The sequence below is a fragment of the Exophiala dermatitidis genome, assembly GCF_000230625.1.
Source record: "Exophiala dermatitidis NIH/UT8656 unplaced genomic scaffold supercont1.5, whole genome shotgun sequence".
Lineage (NCBI taxonomy): Eukaryota > Fungi > Ascomycota > Eurotiomycetes > Chaetothyriales > Herpotrichiellaceae > Exophiala > Exophiala dermatitidis.
The window spans coordinates 822,553-848,742 of NW_008751650.1; the positions used below are offsets into that span (position 1 = coordinate 822,553).

The window sequence follows — 26,190 nt, forward strand, 5'->3', positions numbered from 1 at the left end:
GTTTGTGATGTTGGCCTCGAAAATAGATCTTAGAATTGTATATGAGCCCCATTATTTCGAAAGCAATATGGACAACACCTTTATTTTGCTGCGTTGATCATATGATAGAACTGCTGCTATGAAAGATGCTGTTGCCGCAGTCACATGGACGATTTATGTAATTCCGCCGAAGTCTTCAAGTTGTCAGTGTCCACGATCTGGGTCTTGGCGACTATCGACGATCCTTATGACGAAGTCGGGTCTCGCTTGAGGAAAGAGGCACGCGGTCCAACTTCAGGGAGTTCCTCGGTTCCAAAATCCACGCCCTTTCCATCAACACCCGGGTCGTTATTGTCCCAGATATGGTTCAATTAAAGTCGAAACCTCAAGTGTTCGTGTACAAGTTCCGGCTGACGAGTTGAATGCCTGCGTTTTGCCTTTCGGTGCGGAGGCGTTGCCGGGAAAGGACCTGATTGGCTGCTGGCTGAACGCAGCCTCGCCGTGTCCAAAGTCAATATCTCAGAAGCGGACTCGCTGAAGTGCTAAACCGATGGCTCTGGCTAAATTCGCGGCCCTTCTCCGTTCTTGGGCCTTCCTTGGGCACATACTCCTTTTGGCGGTTGCCTTTGCTGCGGGATCTATTGGGTCACAGTCACCGCTTGTCGGACAGTCCAAGGCATTGGATCCCAAACTCACAAACACTATTGCAAAGGATGTAATAACTCTGTACTACAATGGCACTGGTCCTGTTCCGGACAGGGACCAGAAGCCGCCCGACCCAGAGTCTATCACTCCGCTTGCACAGTCGCTGATTGAGGATTCCCTGGTGAACGAGCTGGTCTCGATCGCGACCACGGGAGCATACGCAGACGACTGTTCCAAATGCATCGCGGCCACGCAGATTCTGCATGTGGCAGCCATCAGCCATCCGGTCTCACTTATGACAAATGTGTTGATTCGAACATGCAATGCATTGCCTTTCGTTCAAGACAAGATGCGGGCATCTTCCTGCGAGTCAGAGTTCGGTGGCGTTGCCTCATTCGGCCCCTATATCGCCCAGCTGTTGTCGAAGATGAGCATGGCGACCGGAGACATGTACAGCCTGTGCTCGTTACATTTTGATTACTGCCCAGAAGAGGCTCCGATACTTATCGACGAGAGTCTGTTCTTCGATCCAAAACCAGAATCGGCCGAGATCGCGCCGGAGCCGTCAGGCGAGACCTTCAATGTGCTCCATCTGTCGGACTGGCATCTTGACCCGCGATATGACATTGCGTCGGAGGGGAATTGCTCAGAGTATCTCTGCTGTCGTACATCATCCCGCAACGACGAGCTTTTCACGGATTCTCACAATGCCTCGGTGCCAGCTTCGCGGTTTGGGTCATACTTGTGCGACGCGCCTGCTGACTTGGCTCTCTCTGCCCTCAAGGATATGCCAGAGTTTTTCGATCTGGAAGACATTGCATTCAGCATATTCACCGGCGATGTCGTCTCTCATGATCCCGAAGACGAACTATCTCACGCCTACGTCTCGTATGAAGAGGAAGTCGCCTACCGGGTCTTCAAGAAAATGCTCGGCGATGATATGCCTATTTATCCAGTGCTGGGCAATCACGAGACCCTCCCTGTTGGCTTCAATACACCTCACAGCATGAACCCAGACCCACACAATACTAGCAGCAACATTCTGCAATGGAATTATGACCTCGTGTCGTCACTGTGGTCTAAACACTCCTGGCTGAATGACACCGAGGCAGACTTTGCTCGGACTCATTATGGCGCCTACGCCACGACCACAGCACAAGGTCTGCGGATCATTGCGCTCAATTCTGATTTCTGGTATAGAGACAACATCTTTGCATTTTTCAACGTGACCAACCCCGATCCTAGCGGCATTCTCAAGTGGCTTGCCGACGAGCTTTCGGCGTGCGAGAAGCGTGGGCAGCGGGCGTGGATCATAGCTCATGTCCTGACAGGATATGACGGCAACGCCCCTATTCCAACCCCTACTGCCCTTTTCTACTCGATCGTCCGACGATTCTCTCCGGCCACTATCGCCGTGATATTCCTTGGGTAAGCTGCCTCCTGTTCACTCCGCCCCACAGATCCTCTCAGGCTGACCAGTACTTTCCACAGACACACCCATCAGGATCAACTGGAGATCTTTTACGACTATTTGCCTGAGTCACTTAAGAGGCCAAGCAGCGATATGAGAACTCATGGTCATCATCTCCGCGACACGATGGAGGTAGATTTCACCAAGCCATTGCAGGTCGCGTACATCGGACCGAGCATCACGCCGCTCACCGGTCTCAACTCGGGGTACCGAGTGTATCAGATTGACAGCAAGACGTTTTCTGTGATGGGCGCTCAAACTTACTTTGCCAACATCTCCAACAGTCTTCACTGGACTAAGCCTGAGTGGGAGTTCGAGTACGACACTCGTGAGGCATATTCTGTCAAGCCTCATTCAAAGCACGGTAGCACAGAAGAAGATGACGACAGTACCAACGCTGAAGTGGAAGTGTCCAAAAAGAAAAAGCAAAAGCCTGGCGTGCCCTGGCCGTCAAACGCTCCTCTGAATGCCACCTTCTGGCACCTCGTGACCGAGAAGATGCTCAAGGATAGTGGTATCGATGCGATGTCGATGTCGCCTGGCAGCAAAAAGTCTGGCAAATCGTCACCCCTTCTCGACTTGTACAATACCTATGAGTCCAAGTCCAGTACTTCCCCATTCAGACGTGGAGCTGGGGCCATTTCTCCCGAGCAAAAGGTCTGCTACATGCGTGCAGGAAGCGGAGGTTTGGGCAGCCGGTGCAAGGAGAAGTATGGTGATAGTCGGGGCGTGAGGGAGAAAGTATTTGGTATTGTGTGATATTCATGCCTGTCATGATCTAGGCGATGGAATCACAGGTTGACGGTGCCCAAGGATGTCTAGCACTCCTCATATAGCAGCAGGTATTACGTATGTAAGGTAACGGTAATGAATCCATTGATTGATTAACTGAAAGCGAAGTCGCAGTGATCCTGTACATAATTCTTAGCTACTAGGTGCTAGCTGGTAGGTCGGCACCAGTAGCTGAGCATCTTCATTGCCATTGCTCTCATATCACACCTCCCCTACGCTCGCAGCCTCGCAGCCTCGTCGTCAGTAAGCAGCCAATCAGAGCCCTTACATCCCAATCCCAACCCCAGCCGGCATGATGACGTAGTACAATGCGGCAACGATTTCCATCCACAGTCGAAGATCGAGTTCCGGTGTCTCACTGCACGGGAGGCATGACAACGGGGCGGGCCCTCGTGCTTCGTCCTTCATTTATTCTTACCTTTACATTTCTTGATCATTCCACAAGCGGGTTGGCGCGCAGCTCGCATTGCTACAATGACTGATTGCGCAGCATGCCGAACAGGACTTTTCATTTTGAACATCTCGACCGCGGGATTCCGTCTGATATGTGAACGAATGTGGCGTTTATCCGGGCCACAGCACTGCGCAAAATGAGACGATGAGATGACGCGCCACTCATAATACTGTATCAACAATCGATTTTGGATAAACAAGACGAGTGGAGTTGGCTCTAAAAATGGCGCCCACCCATTCCACTTCAAGTTCTTTGAGTCTCAAGTCTTTACCACCAATATTCATTCTTCCCACCCATCTGAAGCCAGAAGAACTCCATGAGGTAGAGGATCAGATCTTCAGTCTAGGCGGCGCATTGACATATGACCCCAAAGAAGCAAGAGTGTTTCTGGGTCGTATCACTCAGAAGAAGCGCGCTGCATTTGACTTGCGGGCCAAGGGAGTTTGGACCCAGGAGGCGACTCTGCCTGAAGTCAGCACCGGTACCAATGGTGGCGTTCACGATGAGGATGCGGGACCAGCACGTAAGAAGCGCCGAGTCGAGCCTGACGTACGCGATAACAGAACCGGGACGAGACATAGGCCGAGGAGTGTGAGGTCAAGCTCAAGCTCGACGTCGACGGCCTCGACTGTGTCCACGCACTCAGCGCCCCCTGGACCCGAGTCCAAATCCATGTTTCCCGACCTCACCGACCACATTCTCATTCTGAAACTCGACTGGCTCGAGGCATGTATTACAGAGCAGCGATTGGTTGCCTGCGAACCATACATCGTCTACACTGCCAAAGTGGTCCCTAAACCTTCTAGAGAAACCACTCCCAAGCCGCTACACGATCCAGTGACATACGTCAAAGCCACAGCCGCTCCAGCTTCTCCAGGGACATCGATCCTCGAACGCGCAAAGGCGGAAGCCTCAAATCTTCCATCGTCAGGCAGCTCATACTCATCTCGGCGGCGATACGGAGACCACGGCAACATGGCTCGAGACTCTACATCTCCCACGGTCCGCAAGACGCCTAAACTCCACCGGACCACAACTTCAGAATTCGAAGAACTAGCCGCTCATCCCCTACCCCCTCTACCAGACTGGGCTACAGGAAAATACGCAGCATATTCATGCTGCCGCTCAACACCGATGAACCCTCCCAACAGTGCATTCATCGCGCAACTAACCAAGATCCGGGACGCACGGATCCTAATCCTCGACGACATCGGGGTCCGCGCATACTCCTCATCAATCGCCAGCATCGCCGCATACCCATACCTTATCAGACACGCGGAAGAAATCAACCGGTTGCCCGGATGCAACGAGAAGATCGCCATGCTCTGGAACGAATGGTACCATTCCGGCCCCGAGGACTCCGAGCGATCAATCCAGACAGTGACGGACCTAGAAAACGACATCGACCTGCAACATCTCCGCCTGTTCTGGAACATCTGGGGCGTGGGACCCGAAACAGCGCGCAAATTCTACTTCGAGCACGGATGGCAAGACTTAAACGACGTAGTTGAGTTCGGGTGGTCGACGCTCAATCGCGTCCAGCAGATCGGAGTCAAATACTACGATGAGTTCCAGGAGAAGATCCCGCGCGCCGAAGTCGAGCAGATCGGCGAGGTTATTCATCGTCATGCCCGCGGTGTGCTGGATATAAAATCCAGCCAGTATGGCACGCCCGAGGATGTCGAGTGTATTATTGTCGGTGGATATCGGAGAGGAAAGACCGCTTCAGGGGATGTCGATGTGGTCCTCAGTCATCGTGATGAATCTAAAACTCAGGATTTGGTGGGGTATGTCGTGCGCAGTTTGGAGATCGAGGGTTGGATCACGCATACCTTGACCCTGCATACTACTACTTCTGATCGGGCGCAGGCGACTGTGCCGTTTCGTGCGGAACGGCAGGGGCGTGGTGGGTTTGATAGTCTTGATAAGGCGCTTTGTGTGTGGCAGGATCCACATTTTGAAGGAGCGGACGAGGGAGGGGGAGGAGAGGGAGAGGAAGATGACGAGGAGAAACCGAAAGTGAAGAATCCAAATATTCATCGGAGAGTCGATATCATTATTTCCGCTTGGCGCACCGTCGGCTGTGCCGTGCTTGGATGGAGTGGTGGGAATACTTTCCAGCGCGACATGCGGAGGTTTGTCGCGAATACCCGTGGCTGGAAGTTTGATAGTTCTGGTGTTCGGGACAGGGCTACGGGGATGGTTTTGGATTTGGAAAGTCCGAGAAGGAGGAAAAGGTCAGGAGGTGGTGATGGTGGTGGTGGTGATGATAATGAAAAGAACAACTCAATCAAGAATGAGCCTGATCCTGTTACAAAAACTGGCCGACAGCATGTTGATGGCGATGCCGGTGATGATGACGATGGTGACTATGAATGGGACGACGCGGATACATGGCACGATCGTGAACGGAGGCTCATGGATGGTCTGGGGATCGGATACCGACCTCCGGAAGAGAGGTGTACGGGTTGATAAACTCCACAAGGGAAAATCGTTTGGATATATATACAGTGGCATTTGGTGCCTGACAGTGCCTTAGCTATCTAATCTTGATCCTCTTTTTCTCGCTCGCGCCTTTCTTCCTTCTGCACGGAGAAGATGAGAGGGTTCAGTGCATTCTGTCTACCTTATCTACAAGAATTTAGACTCTGAACCTTACACAGTGTACGAAATACAAACTAGCCTCAGCAGGTCGTTGCAGCTTTCCTTCTCGCAAAGTACACCACTCTATAGGTATTCACATTGGACACTTCATACACATTTTGCTAAAGGTCAATGCAACGCAAAGCAAAGCAGTTGCTATTCCCTCACTTTTATATAAAATGGCTTTTTTGCTCTTTCTCTATCTCTTCTTTTTCCCAATACTCGTATCAACACTTCCAACCAGATACGCCAGCACAAACACGACGGCAACACCAATAAAGACAGTGAGCGGTTTCCTCAGGGCAGCAAGCAACGAATACTCGTAGGTGACAAGTACAGTCACGTCTCTAGCTTCGTCGACGACATTGGTGGCAGTGAGCACCAGTTCCGTGCGGCCCAGGGTATCCATGAACGTCTTGTGCAGACCATGCTCGGCATGGAGGACTGGAACGCCAGTACCGCCGTGCGTCTGGTACTTGACGTTTCTGGCGCCTTCGGGCAGAATGACACGGAAAACCAGCTTCTCGTACTGAATGCCCTCTGGGGTTTTTGGTCCCTGGACCAGCGGCACGGACAGGATATACGTGTCCGGCGGGGTCTGGAGTTTCCGCACGGACGAAGAAAGGTCGTTGTTCCAGCCAATGCGGAAGCTGTAGTTCCAGCCTCCGAAGAGAGGGTAGCGGGGGCGGAGTTCTAGACTGGCTTCACGCACAGCGTTTGGTCGGAACCGCGAGGTCGACACGTTGCCAATCTCGTCGGTGAAATATGCGTCGACGCTGCCTGGTTTCAGGGGAACTTTGAGCTCGCGCAGCGCAGAGGTCGTCATTTGTCCCGCGTTGATGTAGAAGTTTTGCGTGCTCCATGCCAGTCGCGAGAATTGGTTCGCCAGCTTGGCTCCGTCGTGGCGTAGCCAGTATCGTTCTTCGGTTGCAAGGTTTCCGCCCCAGTGTGAGACCTCGACATCTCGTTCGAGCACACTGCATACTAGAACTGGCTTGTTGAATTCATAGCGTACCGTCACTGGATATATTGTGCCCTGGGGCACTTTGGCAGTCTCGTACGGTCCGTAGGTTAATGTGGATCCTTGTTTCTCGGGATCCACGGTATTCGAGGTGGTCAAGCCTTCTATCGTGGTGTATTCAGGAATATCTGCTGATGGGAACTTGACCTTGGTCTTTTGTTTGATGGTCGGATACACCGACGGGATGTAGGCGGAAAAGTTGTAGGTCAGATACTGCTTTTCCTCTTGTTTGATGGTTGCTGGGAGCGGTCGTAGAGCTCCGAGAATGTGGTACGAGATGGAGAGTGTGACGGTGCCTTTTGGCGGTAGCGGTTCAGCGAGGTGGACAATGTAATATTGCGTCGACCTTCACGAGTTAGTCTTGAGTGTAGATAGCTCGTCTGGTAACAAACATACTTTGGTGAAAAGCCGCCCTGCGCATCCTCAAGCACATTGGCCAGAGCAGCCACAGTCACATCCAACGGCCCCCTCTCAGCATGCTTCTTGTCCCGGGCGTCGAAGCCGCCAATCCTGCCTACCACGTCATATTCAAAGGGGATATAGTACTCCGTCTGAGCCTGGTTGTCGGTGTTTGTGATGACGACGTTGGTTGTCTCTCTGACATAACCTTTCTCAAGGTTGATGGTGCGGACGACGTTGGTGTTTTCGAAGACGGGCGCGGGCTTGAAGTCGCCGGTTAATATCCTCTGCGTCAGTTGTGGTGTAGTCAGGTTGGATTGTTGCGTTGAAGCCAATGATGTCCCAATGCACAGCCCGAAGACCGTGCTCACCACCGACGAGAATCGCATCCTCGTGCCTTGCGTCGGGCGGGAGCAGAGGTCAATAGTGTAGCAACGCCTTCAATGCGGAACGGAATGCGATCATTCAGGCCAGCGTGGAGAACGACTGACCTGAGGCTGCGTCGTCGTCGGGGGTGCCATGCGGTCAAACGCCGTATACTCCGTCCTAGATATTTCTACACCGTAAACGGACATGAAGTGAAGTTCTGATACGGTGGATCGCTCAACCGGCCGGCACACCTTCTCCCAATAGCGACTCGGAGTTACTTTTGCGCTTTAACAACAACCGGCCGTTGATTGGTCGAAGCTTCTCTCCATCCAAGTTACGTCTAACATTCAGTTTCGCAGTCCCAGTCCCAAACCAGTCTTGCTTCAAGGACTTGGACATCGCATTCGCATTGCACGGGGGATAGGATTGAAGCATCAGCAGAGCCAGAGCCAACAATGGCGTCCAAGTTCGTCCCACAGCTGGTGCGCCAGGCACAACGGAGCCTGGCAAAGACGCCCACGAGAAACAGACATGTCTTCCGACCTACCAGTAGACAATTCTCCAGCACGCCGTCGTCGCGGAGCGAGACGCTCTCAGTGGTGAGTTTGAACAAATCATACACATTCGACCCATGTTACCTCGACTAACTCGGGTGTACAGCACCGCAATACCCCCGACAACAACCCCTCGATCCCATTCAAGTTCAACGAGACGAACCTACGCCTGATCGACGAGATCCTCAAACGGTACCCACCACAATACAAAAAGGCGGCCGTGATGCCGTTGCTGGACCTGGGCCAGCGACAACACGGCTGGTGTACAATCAGTGTGATGAACGAAGTGGCGCGGATCCTCGAGATGCCGCCGATGCGGGTGTACGAGGTAGCCACGTTTTATACCATGTACAACCGCCAGCCGGTGGGCAAGTACTTTGTGCAGGTGTGCACGACCACGCCGTGTATGCTGGGCGGCTGCGGCAGCGACAAGATCATGAAGGCCTGCGAGGACTTTTTGGGCATTCATTCGGGTCAGATGACGGAGGACAAGCTGTTCAGCTTGCTCGAGGTCGAGTGTCTGGGCGCCTGTGCCAATGCCCCCATGATCCAGATCAACGACGATTACTACGAAGATTTGACGCCCGATACCGTCACGAACCTCCTGCAGGCGCTCAAGGATTCCGCCACCATCAGTGGCTATGATGTGAATAAAATCCCCCGCCCGGGCCCGCAGCCCTACGAAGGCAAGCAGAGGATGAGTTGTGAGCCGAGAGGCGGGTTGACTTCCTTGACTGGCGAGCCGTATCATGTGAAGGATTTCATGAGGACGGATGGTGAGCTGTGAGCTGTGATCACTCGGAGCACTACCAGAGGTTATGGACACAAGAGATATATTGTGCTTGTTGGGCTCTGTGGTTTCCAAGGAATCCCAAGGATGTTCTGTTCATATAGAGCAGTCTTCTGCATCGATGATGAGTGGGGACCCGGCGCGCAGCTCGCGGCTAGTCGAGAGACAGTGCTAAATGAATGTTTCAAGCGAATGTTCAAACGTTGGTCGGCATATCAACACCCTTCAATTGGCGCAACAGGATGGTCTGCTAGTCTGCTAGTATGTACCTGCTTTATACGTCTGCCTATTCAGCCGCATAAAAGGTTCTTTTAAAAAAGGGACGTGCCATTCCGTGATCCACATGTTTACTCGCCCGTCGTGACTAAATAGCAAACCAGAAGGTCAACCCCCTACAAGGAGTACAGGAACAAGCCTTCTGCTGCTCTGAATTGGACACTCGCTCAATCCGTTCATTCGTATCGTTCATATCGCATCACATCGTCGAGTGCCGCCCCTTCCCTGACGCAGGTCCAATCCAACCATTGCAGGTCCAATCCAACCATTGAAGTACTCGCAAGACCAGTTCCTTTTCTGCCAAAACTCCACACGCAAAACACACATAACTCCGTCCCAAGGCCAAGTGCATCTCTCGCTCAAATCCATTTGTTTTTCGTCGTATTGTGGAATGTTTCGCGACGACAAAAGTCCGGATGAATCCTCGAAGTCACCTACATCAAAGACTGGCATATTGCATCATGCCTTCTTTGTGCTCATCCCGGGACATTGTATATTTGGCAGTGGAAAACTCCATATTGGGGGCGATGCCCCATCATGTGAAGACGTCTCTGGCACACCCGTGTGTAGGGGTGGAGGTGACTGGAGCTGGGATTGAAATATTGGGGACAGCTGCTTGGCTTCTACCATGTGGGAAGGCAGAGGAAATTCACCAAAGTGAGCCAAGGGGAGGGCCAGGTCGTCTGAGTCTTCCAGAATTGTCGTTGGCTCGTCAGGGTCATCCCAATGGGATGCACACTCCTCCGCGAGATCATTGACGTCGCCGACCGACGTAGGAGGAGAAGGGCTGGAGGAGGCGCCTGAAGAAACGATGAACGATGGTGCTTGCGGGTGCCAATCCATTGATTCAATAGGATGCTTCGTGTAGACCATGGCCCAAGTCACGTCCCCCTCGATTTCCTCACCGCTAGCAGGCTTGTTGACGTCGCTCTCGTTCGGCTGGATGGCAACACACTCCAAAGGACACTCGCGGATCTGACTATCAACCACGTATCTCTCCACGCGAGCCTTTAGTCGGCGGGTCCCGACGCTGTCCTTGGCCACGAACCATTGTTGGCGGCCGCCGTTGCTGAACCAGCCACTGAAGGAGATAGAAGTCAGCTTGAGGTGACGCTTCAGGCTTTTGATCAGTTTAACCCAGCATTCCCGACGATCATGGACTCCCAGAAGAGTCATGTTGGAAAGTTCGAGGCGCCGAAGAGTAGAGGCATGGATGTTTAAAAAGTGCATCAGATCATCGTCATGGCATATGCACGCTTCAATCGTCAATGCCTGGAGCTGCGGCATCATAGCGCAAGATATCCAGCTTCCGCTGGGACTCTGGAGGAGGGCGCCAAGATCCGACTGCACCTCTTCTTCATCAGAATACTTAGGAATGTTAATACTGTAGTCGGTCAACCTTAGTTTGAGGGTTTTCACTCTCCTCGCTGATCTCAGTAGAGTCTGGACAGACTCGATGTGACGCCCAGTGGTGATGAAGGTGTCGTTGAGGAAGGACAGGTCCAGCAAGTGTGCATACTGCACCAAATTCTTGAAGATCCTGAGTTGCTGGTAAGCTGCCGATGTATCCTTGGGCGCCACGCCGAACAAGGGACGGCTATCTAAGTTTTTCAGCTTGATAGCCTGTAATCGAGATCCCGCGGAAAATGCGGCTGTTAATATTCCCTTGGTGTATGACCTCCCATGAGCGCCAACAAACTGTCTGCAATTTTTAGTGTCCAGATTGACCTTGATTGACCTGGCAATCAAACGATAGAATTGGGGGATCTTAGTCGGGTAGGGCTCCATGTCGCCGTCATCGTAGTCCTCGACACGAATTTCTCGCAGGTTGGGCAGTGCTCTCAAAGCCATGGAGAGGATTGCGACCTCGATGCCCGTGTCCTCATGCGGCGTAAAGCAACCGCCAGAAAGCCGATCGAGAATTGACTCTATGGAAGCCTTCTCCTGTTCCGATCGAGGTCGCGCAAGGTCTGGCTTAATGTGCTTCATACATTGGAAGAACCCGCCAAACCGGGCATCATAGGTTAATTTAGTGACAAGACCCAAGATCTGAAAGCGTCTGACCGCGTTCAAGAAGCCGTAGATGCAGTATTCGTTAGGGACCAAGGCGACCTTGCGCCAAAGATAGGGATCTGCCACTTGAGCCAGACCCCTGGAAGCCAAACGGACGTTCTTCAGTGTAGCACGAGGGCAATGTTGAACAATGATGAGAAGTATTTCATTGGGAAGCTCGGGAATGAGCCGGTCTGATGGAGCGCTTGATGTGGAGGGGTCCATGGTAGGCGACGATCTGGAAGGCACCAGTTTGCATCCAAGTTGGAGCAGTGATGAAGACGGATTGCGAGAGGAGATATTTCACATAGATGTTCACGAAACATGCAATCGACGGTCAGAAATACACGGCCTTAGTATTGATAAGGCTGCCTTGTGCCAATAACTCGGAGTTGAGGCCTGCGCTGTTAGTAATAGCAGCAGTAGTAGGGCGGTTGCCTGCGCGGCATGCCAGTGAGAGTTGACGACGGTCCGTTTAGAACCAGCAGCAATGCGACTGGCGGTGGGCGAGATGGAAGGTTGGCCTTGGTCCAAGTCGTTGTCCAACATCACATTGTCGTGGCATACACGGACGGAGAGGCTTGACAGGCGTGGACAGCTGAATGTCGGGAATGTTTTCACAGCAGCAGAAAGATAATCATCAGATTCTGTGTAGATGCCAGTGACGCTAACTAATAAGCGTCACGATATTTATACCGTCCAACGGATCCGGCGGGTGTTTGGATACAGGTCATTGTAGTAGTGGTGTAGCTGCTCTGAATCGTGTCTTTCAACTCTGCCATTAATAAGTACAAGTTGCAGCAGCGCTTCGCTCTGTCACTAACATCAGTGTCGCCTTCCCCAGGGGTTGTTTGTTCGGAACTCGATACAGATTCCGGTATGAACGCTGCTCCGGTGTCATCCACAGTTCACGAGGCGCCACTGTTTGTGTTGGAGATACAGGTCCAAAATAATTGTACAATATTGTACAGTATACACACAGTACAATTCAAATGTTAGGTATCGTGATCGTGGAAATATCGACCCTCTGGGTATTACCCTTCTTTGGTAGAGCCAACAAATCCTTCGCGTTTGCATTTCCAACAGGTCGAGAACACGCTCCGTCTCTGTTATGAGGCTGGATCAGGTAGTGCGTGTTTAGCCCAGAGGTGAAGCTGTTCTTGATCCGCTCCTGAGAGGAATAGTGCCAATGTGTGGGGTTGATGGCAGCATGCTCGTTCGGATTTTGACTGTTACGGCAAGTGAAATTCCTTCCAGGGCATTGTGGAGGCGCCCACTATGATAGAAGGATGATGATGGTTAGGGCAGTGGGTGTACAACATAGTAGACTGACACTGTAGAGCGACATTGAGAGAACACCACGTTACTATCAGATTCTCCTCGTGCCGGTGGAGGTAGAGCAAAACGTGGTTTTGATAACAGTAGCAAGCGCAAAGCAGAACTGAAGAAGTAAACACATGTAGTAACTGACCCAGGTGCCTAAGGTAGGCCCGGAGGTCCCTAACTGCTTGGTGGTGGTGAGTTGGTGCAGTGCAGTGCCGGTGCCTGAAGCTCAGGCTGTTTAGGCGTTGTAGGTAAAGTGATTAGCAGCCACACGTCGATGTGGCTCCCCTCTCCCAGGCTGCACTTGGCCTGTTTCAAGCGTCTCTCCGGGCACGTTCTTGCCTACGGCCTCCCATTGGAGGAGGCCCGAAGCCTTTGGTGATGCTCGACCACCTCAACTGGGTAATGCTGTTCATTTTCACGATACGCAACTTTTTAAGAACCCAAGCTCAGAGCTTCTGCTAGTTCGGGCTTTTTACAGCTCGGCTACAGTTCTGAAGTGGCCGGGTCGTATCTCTTTCTTCGAATTTTTTCTTTTCTGTATATAACGCCTTCACCGCTGTACTCGATCACTTGTCTCGTTAGTCCAGGGCGGATGCCGCTGTTTGTAATCTGAACTCGCTCCCACCAATATGAAGTCCGTCCTCTGGCCCACCCCGCCTTGCGCCATCGCTAACAAGAACTCCGTGCAGGTTCGGCCAGCAGCTTCGTCAGTCGCTGATCAAGGACTATTATTGGCATTACATTGCCTACGACGACTTGAAAGATGCCCTCAAGAAACCCTTTGTGAATGGCAAAAACGGCGAACGCGAGCCTTGGACCGACGACGATGAAGCCGCTTTCATCCGGCAGCTCGAGGCCGAGCTTGACAAGGTCTATACCTTCCAGAAGCTTAAGAGCCAGGAGATAATATCGAGAATCAAAGCGGCAGAGGCCGAGGTCAAGCAGGTGATTGAGCGACACGAAAACCAGAATTCGCCGGATGCCGAAAGCGATGAGGATCTCGAACAGGACTTCGAATTGCTGGAGGCCGACCTGAGCGATATCATCGCAGATGTGCATGACCTGGCGAAATTCACCCAATTGAACTATACTGGCTTCCAGAAGATCATCAAGAAGCACGACAAGCAAACCGGATTGATCCTTCGACCGTCTTTTGCAACTCGACTCAGGGCAAAGCCTTTCTTCCAGGACAACTACGATGCCTTTATTGTCACTCTGTCCAAGCTCTATGACCTCGTCCGCACAAGGGGACATCCTGTCCAGGGTGATTCCTCTGCAGGTGGATCGCAGCAGAACTTTGTCCGCCAGACTACCAAGTACTGGGTCCATCCCGACAACATCACTGAATTGAAGCTCATCATTCTGAAGCATCTGCCTGTTCTGGTCTTCAACCCCAACAAGGAGTTTGAAGAAAAGGATTCGGCAATTTCATCCATCTACTATGACAATCCAGACACATGGGAATTGTACGAGGGTCGTCTGAAGAAGACAGAGGGCGCTGAAGCCATCCGTCTGCGGTGGTATGGTGGCATGGAAAACGAGACAATTTTCGTCGAGAGGAAGACTCATCGCGAAGACTGGACGGGTGAAAAGTCGGTCAAGGCTCGGTTCACTCTGAAGGAGAAGAATGTCAACGCGTTCTTGGCCGGACAGATGACTGTGGAGGAAGCCTTTGCCAAGATGAGAAAAGAGGGCAAGAAAAGCACCAAGGAAATCGAGGACCTGGAACAGCTCGCCCGCGAGATTCAATATCGAGTCATTACCAGAAGGCTGAAACCAGTCTGCAGATCTTTCTATCATCGTACGGCTTTCCAGCTCCCAGGCGATGCCCGTGTCCGTATCTCACTGGACACGGAGCTGACCATGGTCCGCGAAGACAACCTGGACGGCCGACAGAGGGCTGGCAATAATTGGCGGCGCATGGACATTGGCATTGACTGGCCGTTCTCACAACTACCTCCTGAAGATGTTGAGCGGTTCCCGTACGCTGTTCTGGAAGTGAAATTGCAGACTCAAGCCGGTCAAGAGCCACCCCAATGGGTCCGTGATTTGACCGCGAGTCATCTCGTGGAAGCGGTGCCCAAATTTTCAAAGTTCATCCATGGTGTAGCCACGTTGTTCCCTACGCGCATCAATCTACTGCCGTACTGGTTCCCTCAAATGGGCGTTGACATCCGCAAACCGATTACTCACCGATTCGGCATCGAGCGGCCGGCGAATACAGCAAGCTACTCCACTAGTGACGTTGACGAAGACGAGGACGACTCAGATGACGAACAAGGCGACGGTCAAACTACTGGAAGGACGACTCCGTTTGTGGACCGCTCGACCGATGGTGACGACGAACAGACGAGAAGGCTGAAGGCCGCCCGTCATGCTCTGGCTGAGCATAGCCGTGCTCAAGAGAGCGACAGCCGACAGAATGGGGATGCGCATGGTGCTCCTGGAAACTCACTGGACGAGGAAGAACGGGTTTCCGCCCAACCTCTAGCTGACGAAGAATACTTCTATGACTCGGAGGCCGATGAAGAAGAAAATGAGCTAGAGGAGGCGCGTCATTCGGGTTCGTGGAAGTATTATCCTTTGCTGTTGAAACATAAGGTCCAGCAAGCAGGAGATGCACTCGTCCAGGCGGTCAAGAAGGTCCCTACTTCGACTCCGCTTCCGCAGAATAGCGGTGTTGGCGGCGTCAACCCTTTGAGCGGCCAAGTTCAGGTCAAGCGATTCAAGGCTCCTCCTGGCAAACGGATTCATGTTCCTGTCCGGGTCGAACCAAAGGTGTACTTTGCCGCCGAACGGACATTTCTGTCCTGGCTGGAGTTCAGCATCATTCTGGGCTCGATTGCCGCAACATTGCTTAACTTTGGCGACCGCATCAGCCTGGCCTCGGCATGGGGCTTCACCATTGTGGCATGTGCGGCGTTGTTTTATAGTGCAGCCATCTACTACTTGCGTGTGCAGATGATCCGGAAACGCAGAGCGAGTGTGTCGAGGTACTATGACAAGTACGGGACAACGGCCTTGTGCATGGGACTCCTCGCCGCCACAGCAGTCAGTTTTGCTTTTAGGATCAGACAGGATGGCTGGTTTCAGTGAGACGAGGCGGTCCGAGGGGCCAATGTCTCCTGTAGGAGGGCACTGGCGGGTGGTCCCTACACGTGACAACAGTTTGGATGCTGCAGAGGGAAAAGTCGACGTCTTTGAAGGACGTGTTGGTTGAACATTTACCAATACCCACAGTATGTGTTTTCGACAGTTGCTGAAACAGCATTGCTAATCGTAGTAGTATTTGTGAAGAAGGGAAAAGAGGATGCATCGGCGTCCGCGTTTCCAGAACCACGCCGGGGTTGTCCTGTACCACACTAGGACCAGTGTTCGGTCTACCCTAGGTATGCTCTTAATAACATGGTAGGCACCAGTCCTTGCTTTACCAGAGTAGTCTTCATATGGTGAATAAGAGCAGCACATATACTCCTTACCGTGGTTCGTGGTAGTAGGGTGTCTTTCCTGCCTCTTCACGCGACATTTCACAGAGAGGGCAGTTTCATGGTAGCAGCTGTAAAAGACATTGTCAAGTCTGACTGAAAACCCCCTAAGGATGACACGGCAGATTAGCTTCGTGCTTCGGCGCAAGTGCAAACAAACCTGGAGAAAAAGTGGCTGTAATTTGAAATGATCTCAGCAGCCTGCCGTAAGGCTCTCCAGTCAGACGACAAAACTATTTTTGGCTGCATGGGATCTGTCTGACCTGCGCCTGTGTTCGTGTTCGCCTTCCTCACCTCGGGTTTCTTCAGCTGCAGCGGTCGACGACTCATCAGTCAGCGCCGTCCAAGTTCATTTCAACAGCTTAGCTACTTTTTTTTCCATACCCGAAGCTGCCTTTTTCTTCCTTCTCTTCCTCTTCTGCGTGTACGTACGTAGCTTGACCAAACTCAAAGTGGACGTTATTAAACTATAATTTGTATATCATGATTCCTCCTGGTCCATGGCTACCACCGGACAGCCGAGCACAGGTCTGCTCAACCTAGAGAAAGAACTTGTCTGCTTCATCTGCACCGAAGTCCTGTATCAACCTCTAACCCTTCTCGATTGCTTGCATACGTTCTGCGGCTCCTGTTTGAAAGAATGGTTCTCTCACCAATATCGCAAAGCCACCCATTCTCACTCCGCTTCTACGACACATCCGTACACCTGCCCAACATGCCGTGCCCCAGTAAAAGACGTCCAGCACAATGCGATGATCAACACCCTCCTAGATATGTTCCTCGCCGCCAACCCCGGGAAGGACAGGACTGCAGAAGAAAAGTCGGAGATGGCGCAGATCTACCAGCCCGGCGACGAGATAATGCCCAAGGTGGAGAGTTACCGGAGACGAGAACGCAGGCGGCGAGAGGAAGAGGAAGTCCGCGCAAGAGAGCAACGCAGCGGTGGTTATGTCATACAAGAGAGGAGCCGTCCCGATCAACGGTTGCACGTCAGTTCAGCTGACAGCGCACTGACCCCTCCAACCACGAGCGGACATAGTAGAAGCCGCGAGCGTAGGGATAGAAGGGAAAGGTCGAGGGACTCCGAAAGTCGAACGGCGGAGGAGCGGCAGCAAATCAATGGAGCAGTCGGCTCCCGTCCTCGAAATGCCGCCTCGTCGAGTTCGACAGACTTATCTGCACCCTTGGCCCCTCTGGCTGGTTCGCCTAGACACCCGGATGCAGTCGAGGCTCGCCAAAGGGGGGCGCGAACTGTTGCGCATCAAGCAAGCTTGATATCGCTGGTGAGCGCCTCCGAAAGCGGCACCGGAACTGGGGAGAGTCTCAACGAAGCCCAGCTGATGCAGGAGATACTATCAGAAGGGCTTCTTGATGGCATCAACGTCGAGGAGCTGACTGAGGCAGAACAAGATGAACTCAGTGAAATCATTGCCGAGCGGTACAGGCAATTACATCCAGAAAGGGTGCGACGAAGTGTACCGGCCGTGGCGAGCACGGATCCTGTGTCGGATGAGTCTCGACGGTCCGACGATACACAGATTGAAGAAGCAGATCGTCGACCCCGTCAATCAGCGCGAAGCAGTCAACGACAACAGACCCAACCAAGCCCCAGATCCAGCCGTAGTGTGACTATAGGAGGCGCGGACGGACGGCCTCCCTCGGCTTTTCCACAGGCTTCAGCTGAGCAGGCTCTGCCACCACCTCAAGAGATCACTCATCGACGGAGGCCTTCCGACGAGAGCGGTAGGAGAGACATGTCAAATATGAGAACGGCGAGAACAGCAAGAAGTTCCCACCCCAGCGGTTCACGCAGTACGCCTGCTGCCAGGTCTGCAACCGATCTCTCAGACCGACCCGAGTCTTTTGCGCTTGCCGCGGAACGCCGGAACCCACGCGCAAACGCATCCCGGTCCAATACGGAGCCTCGAGCATCACCGCGAGCATCAGAAGTCTGGCAATCTGCAGGGCGGGCTGGATCAAGTCCGCCTGAAGCTGTTTCTTCGGCTACGCAATCGCCCACAGTGGATCACGATGGGCCAGTCATGTCTAGTGTCAACACTGCGCCCGTTCCTACGTCTATTCCTACGTCGGATCTCGTACCCTCTGGCCTTGAACCGCTCGTGCCGTCTTCCGCCGACGTATCAACACGGTATGAGGAGCCATTGATCGAATGCGCTCGCTGTTTCCGCCCGGGGATTCAGTACGAGCTGTATAAACATTGTCCTTCTTGCAAGATGGACCTATGCTTGCGATGTTACAGAGCTGGGCGTGGTTGCAACCACTGGTATGGGTTCGGCCACGCAGCACTGCTCAAATTCGAGGCATCACAACCGAGGAACCGCAGTAGCCAGGCTATTGAACTTCCCCATTTACTGGTTGGACGTCGGTATCTGATTCCCCCTTCCAACGACCAACCGCGCGGTCAGGAACGAAACGCCACTGTTTCTGGAGATCCAGCATTGCGGCTGCAAGAAGGCAATTTCTGTGACCGCTGCGGCGCCTTCGCGAACGATTGCTTCTGGTCTTGTGATTTTTGCAACGAGGGTGAATGGGGGTTTTGTAATGATTGCGTCAACACCAATCATTGCTGTAACCATCCTCTTTTGCCTGTCGCATATAAACCAGCCGATCTGAACTCCAGAAACACCACTTCGCGACCTGGAACCGCAGGTACAGAGGGTGGCGCTTCCCAGACTCTGAGTCCGTTCACAGCTACCGGCCGTATGCCCTCGCCCGCTCAAAGTGCACCGTCGAGTACGACCTCAGGCACCGGCGTCTATGCTGGCGCTGTTCCGCTGGTAATCACGACACATTGTGACATCTGCTCACGGTCCGTTCTGCCAGAAGAAACAAGGTATCACTGTCCCAGCCATCCGACTCCCTCGGCCGAAAAGCCCGATCAGAAGGGCGATTTCGATATCTGCAGGAAATGTTACCACCGTATTGTCAAAACGGGTCAAATCAAACAGGACGACGGTCCGGATGGATGGCGGCTTTGTCCCAGTGGGCATCGCATGATTGAGGTGACGTTTGAACAAGAGAGTCATGAAGGTCAGCGGCGAGTGATCCTTCGTGACTTGGTCGGCGGCGTCAAGATGACCGAAAGTGACATGTTGGCATGGAAGCTCGCAAACACCCAGCTGTCGCAACCGAATAACAGCTCTCAGTGGGCTTGGGCCACTCTTGCTGATCCGCCGGCGGCAGCACCAGCAACAGGTGTCGTGCCAGAGTTTCGCGGCCTGGGAGGCCAATGGGTCTGGCGGGAAGATCCCGCGGGAACGCGACGAGCGACTCGACCGCGAGATGCCATTCTTCCCAACCCCACCACCAAATTCCCTCCGGATGGCGGGTTCGGCAAAGTCTGCCGTGCTCGATGGGGCTATATCCCAGCCGAAGGCGAGGAAGGGGAGGGAGAACTAATGTTTCCGAAACACGCCGAGATCAAGGAAGTCGAAGAGGTCAACGACGAGTGGTGGTTCGGTGTTTATGCCGGCGACATGGGCGTGTTTCCGGCCGCCTATGTGCGCGAGGTGTGAGGTTGTGGTTGTCGAGCTACTAGTAGGTATTAGCATTATCATCTCTCGAAAAAAAAAAAAAAGAAAGACAGAGAGGCAAGGCAGACGAGGCAGGTTGAAATTTCCATGAATGACGACGACGTCCACGACGAATTGATTGAGTGACGACGAAATGAAATGAATTCAAAAAGGGACAGAAAAAAGCAAGAGACGAGGGCTCTCGGACCAGCACCAGTCAAGTAGAAAGGATTTTTGTAGTCGCCACGAATGGAAAATTGGGACACGTTTGTTTAATCGTGTTCTGTAAACTCCCTCTGCGCTTTTGAATTTCATTCACTACTAGTAGATTGCTGTGTGTGTTGCTGTGCTGTGTCTACCAGTATTCGACGTATGTAAACCGTTCGCATGGTGCTGCAGCATTTCACCATGAAGACCCGTAACGAGGCGGTTGAGTGCAATGGTTTCATGAAAGCATGCCTGCCTTACTATGATAGATACCTGCTCACCATTTACGACAACATGGGATATCACTGAATGTGGCAAAGCATCAGATTAGAATAGAAAATGGTAGGTCCTTTTCATTCATTTTCATGAATTATAAGTTATAACATTAGGTAGGAGTCTACTTGAGCTGGACTATTTCGTGTCAAATAGTAGAAAATATCGTCTGCCCAAAGTTGATTCATCCTATCCTGAAAAGAAAGATTGAGAATGCCATAGTCGACTGTTTATATATCTGGCCTTTGGAACAGTTCTTGACATCTCAGGGGTAGAAAGTAGCACATCGCCCGAGAAAAAGGGGTATAGGGTATAGGGTAATTGCAATGTGGTTGTTTGTTTACTTGTTGGTGATAACGAATGCAGTGCGATTTGACGGCGCCTTTGTCGGCAGCTCGGCGGCACAGTGCAGTGTAGCATTGTAGCCACTCAAACGGCCTGGTTCTTCTCCACGGGCTCCGTGTGACGAGCAACGTCGACGCCATCGCTGTCGTCTCTCTCGTGGTGTTGCACAGCAAAGCTCAGGCGCTTCTCCGGGTCAACCTCGCCATGCTCCTCTCTGATGACATGCTTGTAGTCGACATGGGTGTTCCAGGGCTTGATGTTGCTGAGGAAAATCTCCTCGACTTCCTCGAGGGTCTTGCCGGCCGTTTCGGGGAAGCAGAAGAAGACGTGGATGGTCATGGCGGTGCAGAAAATGCCAAAGACAATGTACACCTTCCACTTGATGTTGACAAAGGCCGGAGGCACAAAGTACGACAGAGCAAAGTTGAAGATCCAGTTGGCCGACGTGGTGAGCGCCACAGCCTTGCCTCGGATGCGTAGCGGGTACAGCTCAGGGGGATAGATCCAGGAAACTGGACCCCAGGTGGGTGCGAATGAAGCCACGAACAGGTACGTGCAAGCAATAACGCCCTTGGCTGCTCCGCCGTGGATCTGCCAGGATTCCTCCTCGACGTGGTCGACGCCACCGGGTGGTGCTGGAGATCCGTATGAGGCCATCAGCCCAGCATTGGCAAACATCCATGTCGCCATGAAAGTGGAGCCAACCAGCAACGGCCAGCGGCGACCCCACCGATCAATGAACATGAGCGCGAAGATGGTCATGAACACGTTGATGACGTACTGAATCGAGGACGCCACGAGGTTGGTGTTGCCAGTGAGTCCAGCCATACCTACCGGGACAAAAATCAGCAACAAGGAAAACGACAAGAGTTTCTTTGAGATGAACGGGACTCACCGAAGACGTAGGTGATGTAGTACATCATAACGTTCATGCCAGTCAGCTGTGACCAGATCTGGGTAAAGACACCAATATGAGTTCGCCAGATCATGTTGGGCTTGAATAATTCGAGGTAGGTGACATCGGCGTTTCGGCGCTCAAACTCGCACATGTCCTTGATCTCTTGCAGTTCACGGAGGACAAAGCGGTTGTTACGGTCACCTTTGGCATGGACAAGAGCCAAGACGCCATGGCACTCTTCCCAGCGATCGTTGCGCGCAAGCCATCTGGACAAGGTCGGTCAGTGAGATTTCTTAGCAATATGTCGGCGGCAATCGAACGTACCTGGGTGATTCGGGAAGGAAAAACAGGCCGAAGAACAGGATAATGGCCGGAATCATCTGCAAGCCCCAAGGAACACGGAAGGCGGCATTTCCATCAATGAAGCTGCAGCCATAGCTGATGTAGAACATGATCAGAATGCCCCAGGTGATGGCCCATTGCTGGGCACCCACGACACGGCCTCGTTTACTAGGAGGCGCCAGCTCAGAGACGTAGACAGGCACTGTATCAGTAGTCAGCGTTCAGCTTCCATCAACGGAGGTAGTATGAAGGCTTCCTTACCCTGAGCAGAACAAATACCAACACTAAAACCGTTGATGAAACGACCCGCAACAAGCATTCCGATGTTTTGGGCGGCGCACACAATGATACAGCCGATACACCAGATGACAGCGCCAATCTGGATGGCCCTCTTACGCCCGAAAATATCAGACAACTGCAAATGGTTAGTTCATGCTGGCGCCAGATTCATGTAGGACAACATACAAAGCCAGAGGCTAGAGCGCCAACGAAACTGCCTCCTGGCATTGAGGCTGTGATGCCACCTTGGGTATCGGAATGTGGTCCGGAGCAGTCTGGCGGGCCATGACCCTCGTTGAAGTAGCTACCACCCAACGTCAATAACAATTCTGATGGGACCGCGTGCCGGAGTCGGCGTACCATTTGTATTGAGATGTACCGAGACTGTGTGACAAGTCAACTCTGAGCAGAACAGAACAGAACAGACGACCTTCTTACATTGCGCTCATGGAACTAATATCAAAGCCGAACAGGCCACCGCCTATGACAGCGATGGCCGTAATGAAGTAGATGTTGCCGACTTCGTACATGTTGGTGACGGGTGAGTTTCTCGTGTCTGCCGGTACCAACAGTGGAGGAGAGGTGGAGGACAGGAGAAAGACCTGCGTGGTCAGGGCGGGAACAGGGCCATCTTTGTATCCTCGCAGTGAGGCCGACAAGGCCAAGGGGGTCCAAGGTGCCCACACTGGCAGGATTCCTCGCGTACCATGGCGTGAGGGTGCCGATGGAAGCGGAGAGTGTTACATGGGGAGCGCTGGTTGTGGTACAGTGTAGGCTGGGCAGAAGTGTCGCTGGTAGACTTGGAGGAAGCGTCGCAGCTGCGCGCACTGCACTGCAGGGAAGTTTGACGATGACGAGTAAAAGTGTGGAGTAAGGATGCGACTAGACTGCCTCGTATTCGCGGGGATCAAGTAAACAAGCACTTTGCTAGGGCCTAGCACCGTTGTTCCCGCGGGGCTGCAGGCCGCTACTGGTATGCTAAAGACCTCTGGGGTTGCACTAAACAATGATAGTGCTTTTAGCACGGTATCTTCCAGCCTATCAGGACGCAAAATATGCCTTTCTATTCCCACCAACCAATCTTGTCTCCCATTTCTTCCTCCCTCGCCAGGTCTGTGCCTCTACTATGTACCATTGTCCTACCACTTGGCTTTGTTGCTTGCTCAAACTAAGAATTTCTCCAGCGCAGTGGGGTCTGCCGCCTTTCGAATTCCTCAAGCTAAACGCCCCAGCCAGCGCCGCTGACACCATTACCCGGCCCAGGATGTTGTTCCTGCGATCGACCAGTTGTCGGGCATGGCTAGCAAGGCATCCACAGCCTGAGACCCGAATGCAACAAAACCTGCTGATCATCCCTTGAATTTGGTCCTGTGATACTACCACCTATGCCCACCCCCTGACTTTGTCCAACCGCCATCAGCAAATCCTGGGGCTGATGACCCAGCAGCGACCACGTCGATGCAACCTCATCTTTAACGGAGTTTGCCTATAATCACCAAAAGAAAGCACGAGCACATCGGAGTCCTCTCCATGACAGTGCATCGAGCGTGTCGTGGCCTCGGCGGATCAGTGAGCGAGGACGATCTTGCACGCTACCAGAGGGTGAATTGGCAGGACAAAGAACATACGCTGCAAAAGCATTCCATGGCTAACAACGTCTCAAGGACTCGGAGTGAGGAGGTGATCCTTACAAATATAACACTATTCAAATCCCCACTGCGCTGTGAACATCCCAATATCAATAGTGTTGTAACTGTAAGGTAGGCCATGAAGCATGCGACATGCGAGTTCAAGGCTGACTACCGACTCTAAGCGTCCGTGCAGTGGGGCATCATCTCCGACCGGCACAGAGTTGCCGACTTTGCCTTTCATCGTGATCAGCCTCAAGCCACATGTCAGCCAGGGAAGTTTGCTGCCCAGCATTTCGGGGTCGAAGAGGTTTCATCATCACCTACAAATGTACTAGCAGGAGCTCTACTATGCACTGTACATTGTCAGGATTCAAATGTTTCATCGCTCCCCACAAGTACTACTCCCAACCGGTTTGGAGGTGAGCCGCCTCTGGGGATTTTACTGCGAACTGCAACGTTGTAATAGTGAACCGGGCGTCTTCCCGAATCCTTGCACTGGTTTGTTGGGGCGCATGATCTGCATATTTGGTGAAGCCTTGCCTCGCCTCAGGTTTCGCTACTACTGCCAGAAAATTTGATGGTTTGTCATTGCTCCCCATTTCTTTCCTTGTCATGCCAGTGGAAGACCATGCGAGCCCACTCTCGGTCAATGAAATCTTTGGCGTAGGCTCTCAAGCATCAGTGCCACCCTGGATGCGACGACTTGACTTGTCAAGAGAACCGAAAGCGACATTGCTTTGTCAGACTCATGGTATGCTCCAGCGCTGGTATGCTCGTGTTATTCAGGATTCATCAAGCAGGATCTTTTCCCTGATAGTGCATTACGGAGATCTCCAGCCGCCGAGTATGGAATCAACAAGGATAATATACTGGTTTCCACGAGCGCCAGAACTTGTGAGCCCATCCATCGAAACAAGCGAGGCTTTTTCCAGGTCTATTGGCTTATTGGGCCTGCTTCGCATAAACGCAGCATCTCATAGGCAAGCAGTATCAAGACAGGGGGAGCAAGATACCACACTGTCTTGCTGGCTGAAAGGTGCCTGGTCGTGGAAAGGCATGTATCCAGCATCTTGTCTCCGAGAATTGGCTTTTGTGACTGTTTTAGTCTTAGAGCCTGCATGTAGAAGGGTTGAGAGTATGCAGCAACAACCATGTCAAGCCCACACCAGCTGTGGCCCGGAGCCCTGAGACTCGGCCCACTTCATGCTTTGGGGAGCTGACAAGAAATTATGGTCCAAAACTCCAAGAGTCTGTGATAAGGACCATATCATATTTGTGTGCTGAATACCCGAGGTTGCTGAGGCCAAAAAGCCCGTTTTAGGTATTTCAGTTGGTCTTCCTGCTCGGTGTTTGCGCATACGCAAGATTGAATGTTTTCGAAATCTCCCCATATGCGACGTAAAGTACCCAAAGTGGTATGGAGACCCACAACATGTTGAAGAATACAAGGTACAGCCAGAGATAGACCGGGTCTTCACCAGCCAAAGCAGTGTTTCCACTCAGCCATTCCGGTGCAAAAGTCATGAAGCCTCCATAGAGTTCTCCTGTGGCTACCATGATCGCCGCAAACCACAATTTGGTTTGGCATCGAGCTCTAACCGCCTGATCATTGCTGTTGGCCCATTTGGCAATGAGATAGCAGATGTATACGGCAGCAGGTCCGGCAAGGCCGACAGTGAGGATTTCCAACGATATCACGGTCAAATCAGCGCCTCCCCATCTTCGATCGGCTTTTGCATATTCCTGCCACAGTCTCGCCATCGGGGCTTGCGAATAAAGAGCTCCATAGCGACGGTCTGGACGATTGAACAGGTACGCTTGGGGTTCGGCTCTGGGAAAGTGGGATTGCGACTTGGGGACGGGCACTTCGATGTACGAAAAGAAGCAATGGTACAGGTAGCTGCCCTCGATGATGAAATGGGTGAGGAAATCGTAAGCATGCCAAAAAAACAGAAAATAGTATTTCCGAGGAGTCGACGGCCTTAGGACTTTGGCAGCGAGGAGTTGAGCCGTGGGCATTAGAGCAAATGCGATGGCGAGGGAGGTTGCAGTGCCCCTGTCCAGGGTGAACGGCGGCGAGGCGGCCATCACGACAGAGGAGGCCATGCCTAAGGCGATAGAAACTATCGTCTCCTAGGAAGTTAGAGCACTGTGGGTTCTGGTGTGCGAGGTTGAAGCAGGCGAACAAGACAGGAACCGTGGCAGCTGCGCCCCCAGAAAAATGTCAGGAACTTGAACCGTCCGAGCTCAACTTAGTGCCACTCAACGGCAGTACCTTAAAGCCACCCCCAGATCCACGCCAGACTGGAGGAAGCAATCGGCCGCCGCCTCCCCACCATCTCAGACCCTGCGCCCGCTGTCTGTTGCCCTCAACCGCTCAACGCGTAGAGTCTGGCAGTGATGGCACCTCATAAACCCCCGCTGCA

The 26,190-nt window shown here is 52.6% G+C and overlaps 10 protein-coding genes across 11 annotated transcripts; 5 read left to right on the top strand and 5 right to left on the bottom strand.

Moving 5' to 3' along the window:
• Nucleotides 1–529: 529 nt before the first annotated feature.
• On the top strand, nt 530–2,854 carry HMPREF1120_05901 (sphingomyelin phosphodiesterase; the record flags this gene model as incomplete). The annotated part of the gene is made up of 2 exons (XM_009160091.1): nt 530–2,052; nt 2,116–2,854. 2 exons carry the CDS (start codon nt 530–532, stop codon nt 2,852–2,854), a joined length of 2,262 nt encoding a protein of 753 aa, XP_009158339.1.
• Nucleotides 2,855–3,563: 709 nt separating this feature from the next.
• On the top strand, nt 3,564–5,813 carry HMPREF1120_05902 (DNA polymerase IV; the record flags this gene model as incomplete). Its single annotated transcript, XM_009160092.1, has 1 exon — nt 3,564–5,813. The coding sequence occupies one exon, from the start codon at nt 3,564–3,566 to the stop codon at nt 5,811–5,813; it is 2,250 nt and encodes a 749-aa protein (XP_009158340.1).
• Nucleotides 5,806–7,911, bottom strand: HMPREF1120_05903 (dolichyl-diphosphooligosaccharide-protein glycosyltransferase). Its single transcript, XM_009160093.1, has 2 exons — nt 7,402–7,911; nt 5,806–7,351 (listed from the first exon to the last, which is right to left on the bottom strand). The coding sequence occupies exons 1-2, from the start codon at nt 7,791–7,793 to the stop codon at nt 6,184–6,186; spliced, it is 1,560 nt and encodes a 519-aa protein (XP_009158341.1). The 5' UTR covers nt 7,794–7,911; the 3' UTR covers nt 5,806–6,183.
• A 317-nt stretch (nt 7,912–8,228) lies between these two features.
• On the top strand, nt 8,229–9,114 carry HMPREF1120_05904 (NADH dehydrogenase (ubiquinone) flavoprotein 2; the record flags this gene model as incomplete). The annotated part of the gene is made up of 2 exons (XM_009160094.1): nt 8,229–8,372; nt 8,434–9,114. 2 exons carry the CDS (start codon nt 8,229–8,231, stop codon nt 9,112–9,114), a joined length of 825 nt encoding a protein of 274 aa, XP_009158342.1.
• A 206-nt stretch (nt 9,115–9,320) lies between these two features.
• Nucleotides 9,321–13,055, bottom strand: HMPREF1120_05905. Of its 2 annotated transcripts, XM_009160096.1 has the most exons (2): nt 12,270–13,055; nt 9,321–12,220 (listed from the first exon to the last, which is right to left on the bottom strand). In XM_009160096.1, exon 2 carries the CDS (start codon nt 11,668–11,670, stop codon nt 9,853–9,855), a length of 1,818 nt encoding a protein of 605 aa, XP_009158344.1. In that variant the 5' UTR covers nt 11,671–12,220; nt 12,270–13,055; the 3' UTR covers nt 9,321–9,852. The 2 variants fall into 2 exon arrangements, with proteins under 2 accessions (XP_009158344.1, XP_009158343.1); XM_009160095.1 differs by having other exon boundaries at nt 9,321–13,055.
• A 345-nt stretch (nt 13,056–13,400) lies between these two features.
• Nucleotides 13,401–15,867, top strand: HMPREF1120_05906 (uncharacterized protein; the record flags this gene model as incomplete). Its single annotated transcript, XM_009160097.1, has 2 exons — nt 13,401–13,405; nt 13,461–15,867. The coding sequence occupies 2 exons, from the start codon at nt 13,401–13,403 to the stop codon at nt 15,865–15,867; spliced, it is 2,412 nt and encodes an 803-aa protein (XP_009158345.1).
• Nucleotides 15,868–16,756: 889 nt separating this feature from the next.
• HMPREF1120_05907 (uncharacterized protein) lies at nt 16,757–19,792 on the top strand (the record flags this gene model as incomplete). The annotated part of the gene is made up of 1 exon (XM_009160098.1): nt 16,757–19,792. The coding sequence occupies one exon, from the start codon at nt 16,757–16,759 to the stop codon at nt 19,790–19,792; it is 3,036 nt and encodes a 1,011-aa protein (XP_009158346.1).
• A 514-nt stretch (nt 19,793–20,306) lies between these two features.
• On the bottom strand, nt 20,307–22,980 carry HMPREF1120_05908 (MFS transporter, SP family, sugar:H+ symporter). Its single transcript, XM_009160099.1, has 7 exons — nt 22,572–22,980; nt 22,494–22,517; nt 22,320–22,437; nt 22,116–22,269; nt 21,837–22,056; nt 21,510–21,778; nt 20,307–21,444 (listed from the first exon to the last, which is right to left on the bottom strand). Exons 1-7 carry the CDS (start codon nt 22,661–22,663, stop codon nt 20,699–20,701), a joined length of 1,623 nt encoding a protein of 540 aa, XP_009158347.1. The 5' UTR covers nt 22,664–22,980; the 3' UTR covers nt 20,307–20,698.
• Nucleotides 22,981–23,098: 118 nt separating this feature from the next.
• HMPREF1120_05909 (uncharacterized protein) lies at nt 23,099–23,912 on the bottom strand. Its single transcript, XM_009160100.1, has one exon. The coding sequence runs from the start codon at nt 23,484–23,486 to the stop codon at nt 23,175–23,177; it is 312 nt and encodes a 103-aa protein (XP_009158348.1). The 5' UTR covers nt 23,487–23,912; the 3' UTR covers nt 23,099–23,174.
• Nucleotides 23,913–24,058: 146 nt separating this feature from the next.
• On the bottom strand, nt 24,059–25,981 carry HMPREF1120_05910 (uncharacterized protein). Its single transcript, XM_009160101.1, has one exon. It carries the CDS (start codon nt 25,868–25,870, stop codon nt 25,091–25,093), a length of 780 nt encoding a protein of 259 aa, XP_009158349.1. The 5' UTR covers nt 25,871–25,981; the 3' UTR covers nt 24,059–25,090.
• Nucleotides 25,982–26,190: the final 209 nt, after the last annotated feature.

Excerpts from the sequence above, each read along its gene's own strand:
- HMPREF1120_05908 (XM_009160099.1), bottom strand. The coding sequence starts at position 22,663 with ATGTACGAAGTCGGCAACATCTACTTCATTACGGCCATCGCTGTCATA. Across the intron at positions 22,438-22,493 it reads GGTACATCTCAATACAAATG|CTACTTCAACGAGGGTCATG; the intron begins GTACGCCGACTC and ends GTTGGGTGGTAG. Across the intron at positions 21,445-21,509 it reads CTACATCACCTACGTCTTCG|GTATGGCTGGACTCACTGGC; the intron begins GTGAGTCCCGTT and ends TTGTCCCGGTAG.
- HMPREF1120_05903 (XM_009160093.1), bottom strand. The coding sequence starts at position 7,793 with ATGCGATTCTCGTCGGTGGTGAGCACGGTCTTCGGGCTGTGCATTGGG. Across the intron at positions 7,352-7,401 it reads CAGGGCGGCTTTTCACCAAA|GTCGACGCAATATTACATTG; the intron begins GTATGTTTGTTA and ends TAACTCGTGAAG.
- HMPREF1120_05905 (XM_009160096.1), bottom strand. The coding sequence starts at position 11,670 with ATGGACCCCTCCACATCAAGCGCTCCATCAGACCGGCTCATTCCCGAG.
- HMPREF1120_05909 (XM_009160100.1), bottom strand. The coding sequence starts at position 23,486 with ATGATCAGCAGGTTTTGTTGCATTCGGGTCTCAGGCTGTGGATGCCTT.
- HMPREF1120_05910 (XM_009160101.1), bottom strand. The coding sequence starts at position 25,870 with ATGGCCTCCTCTGTCGTGATGGCCGCCTCGCCGCCGTTCACCCTGGAC.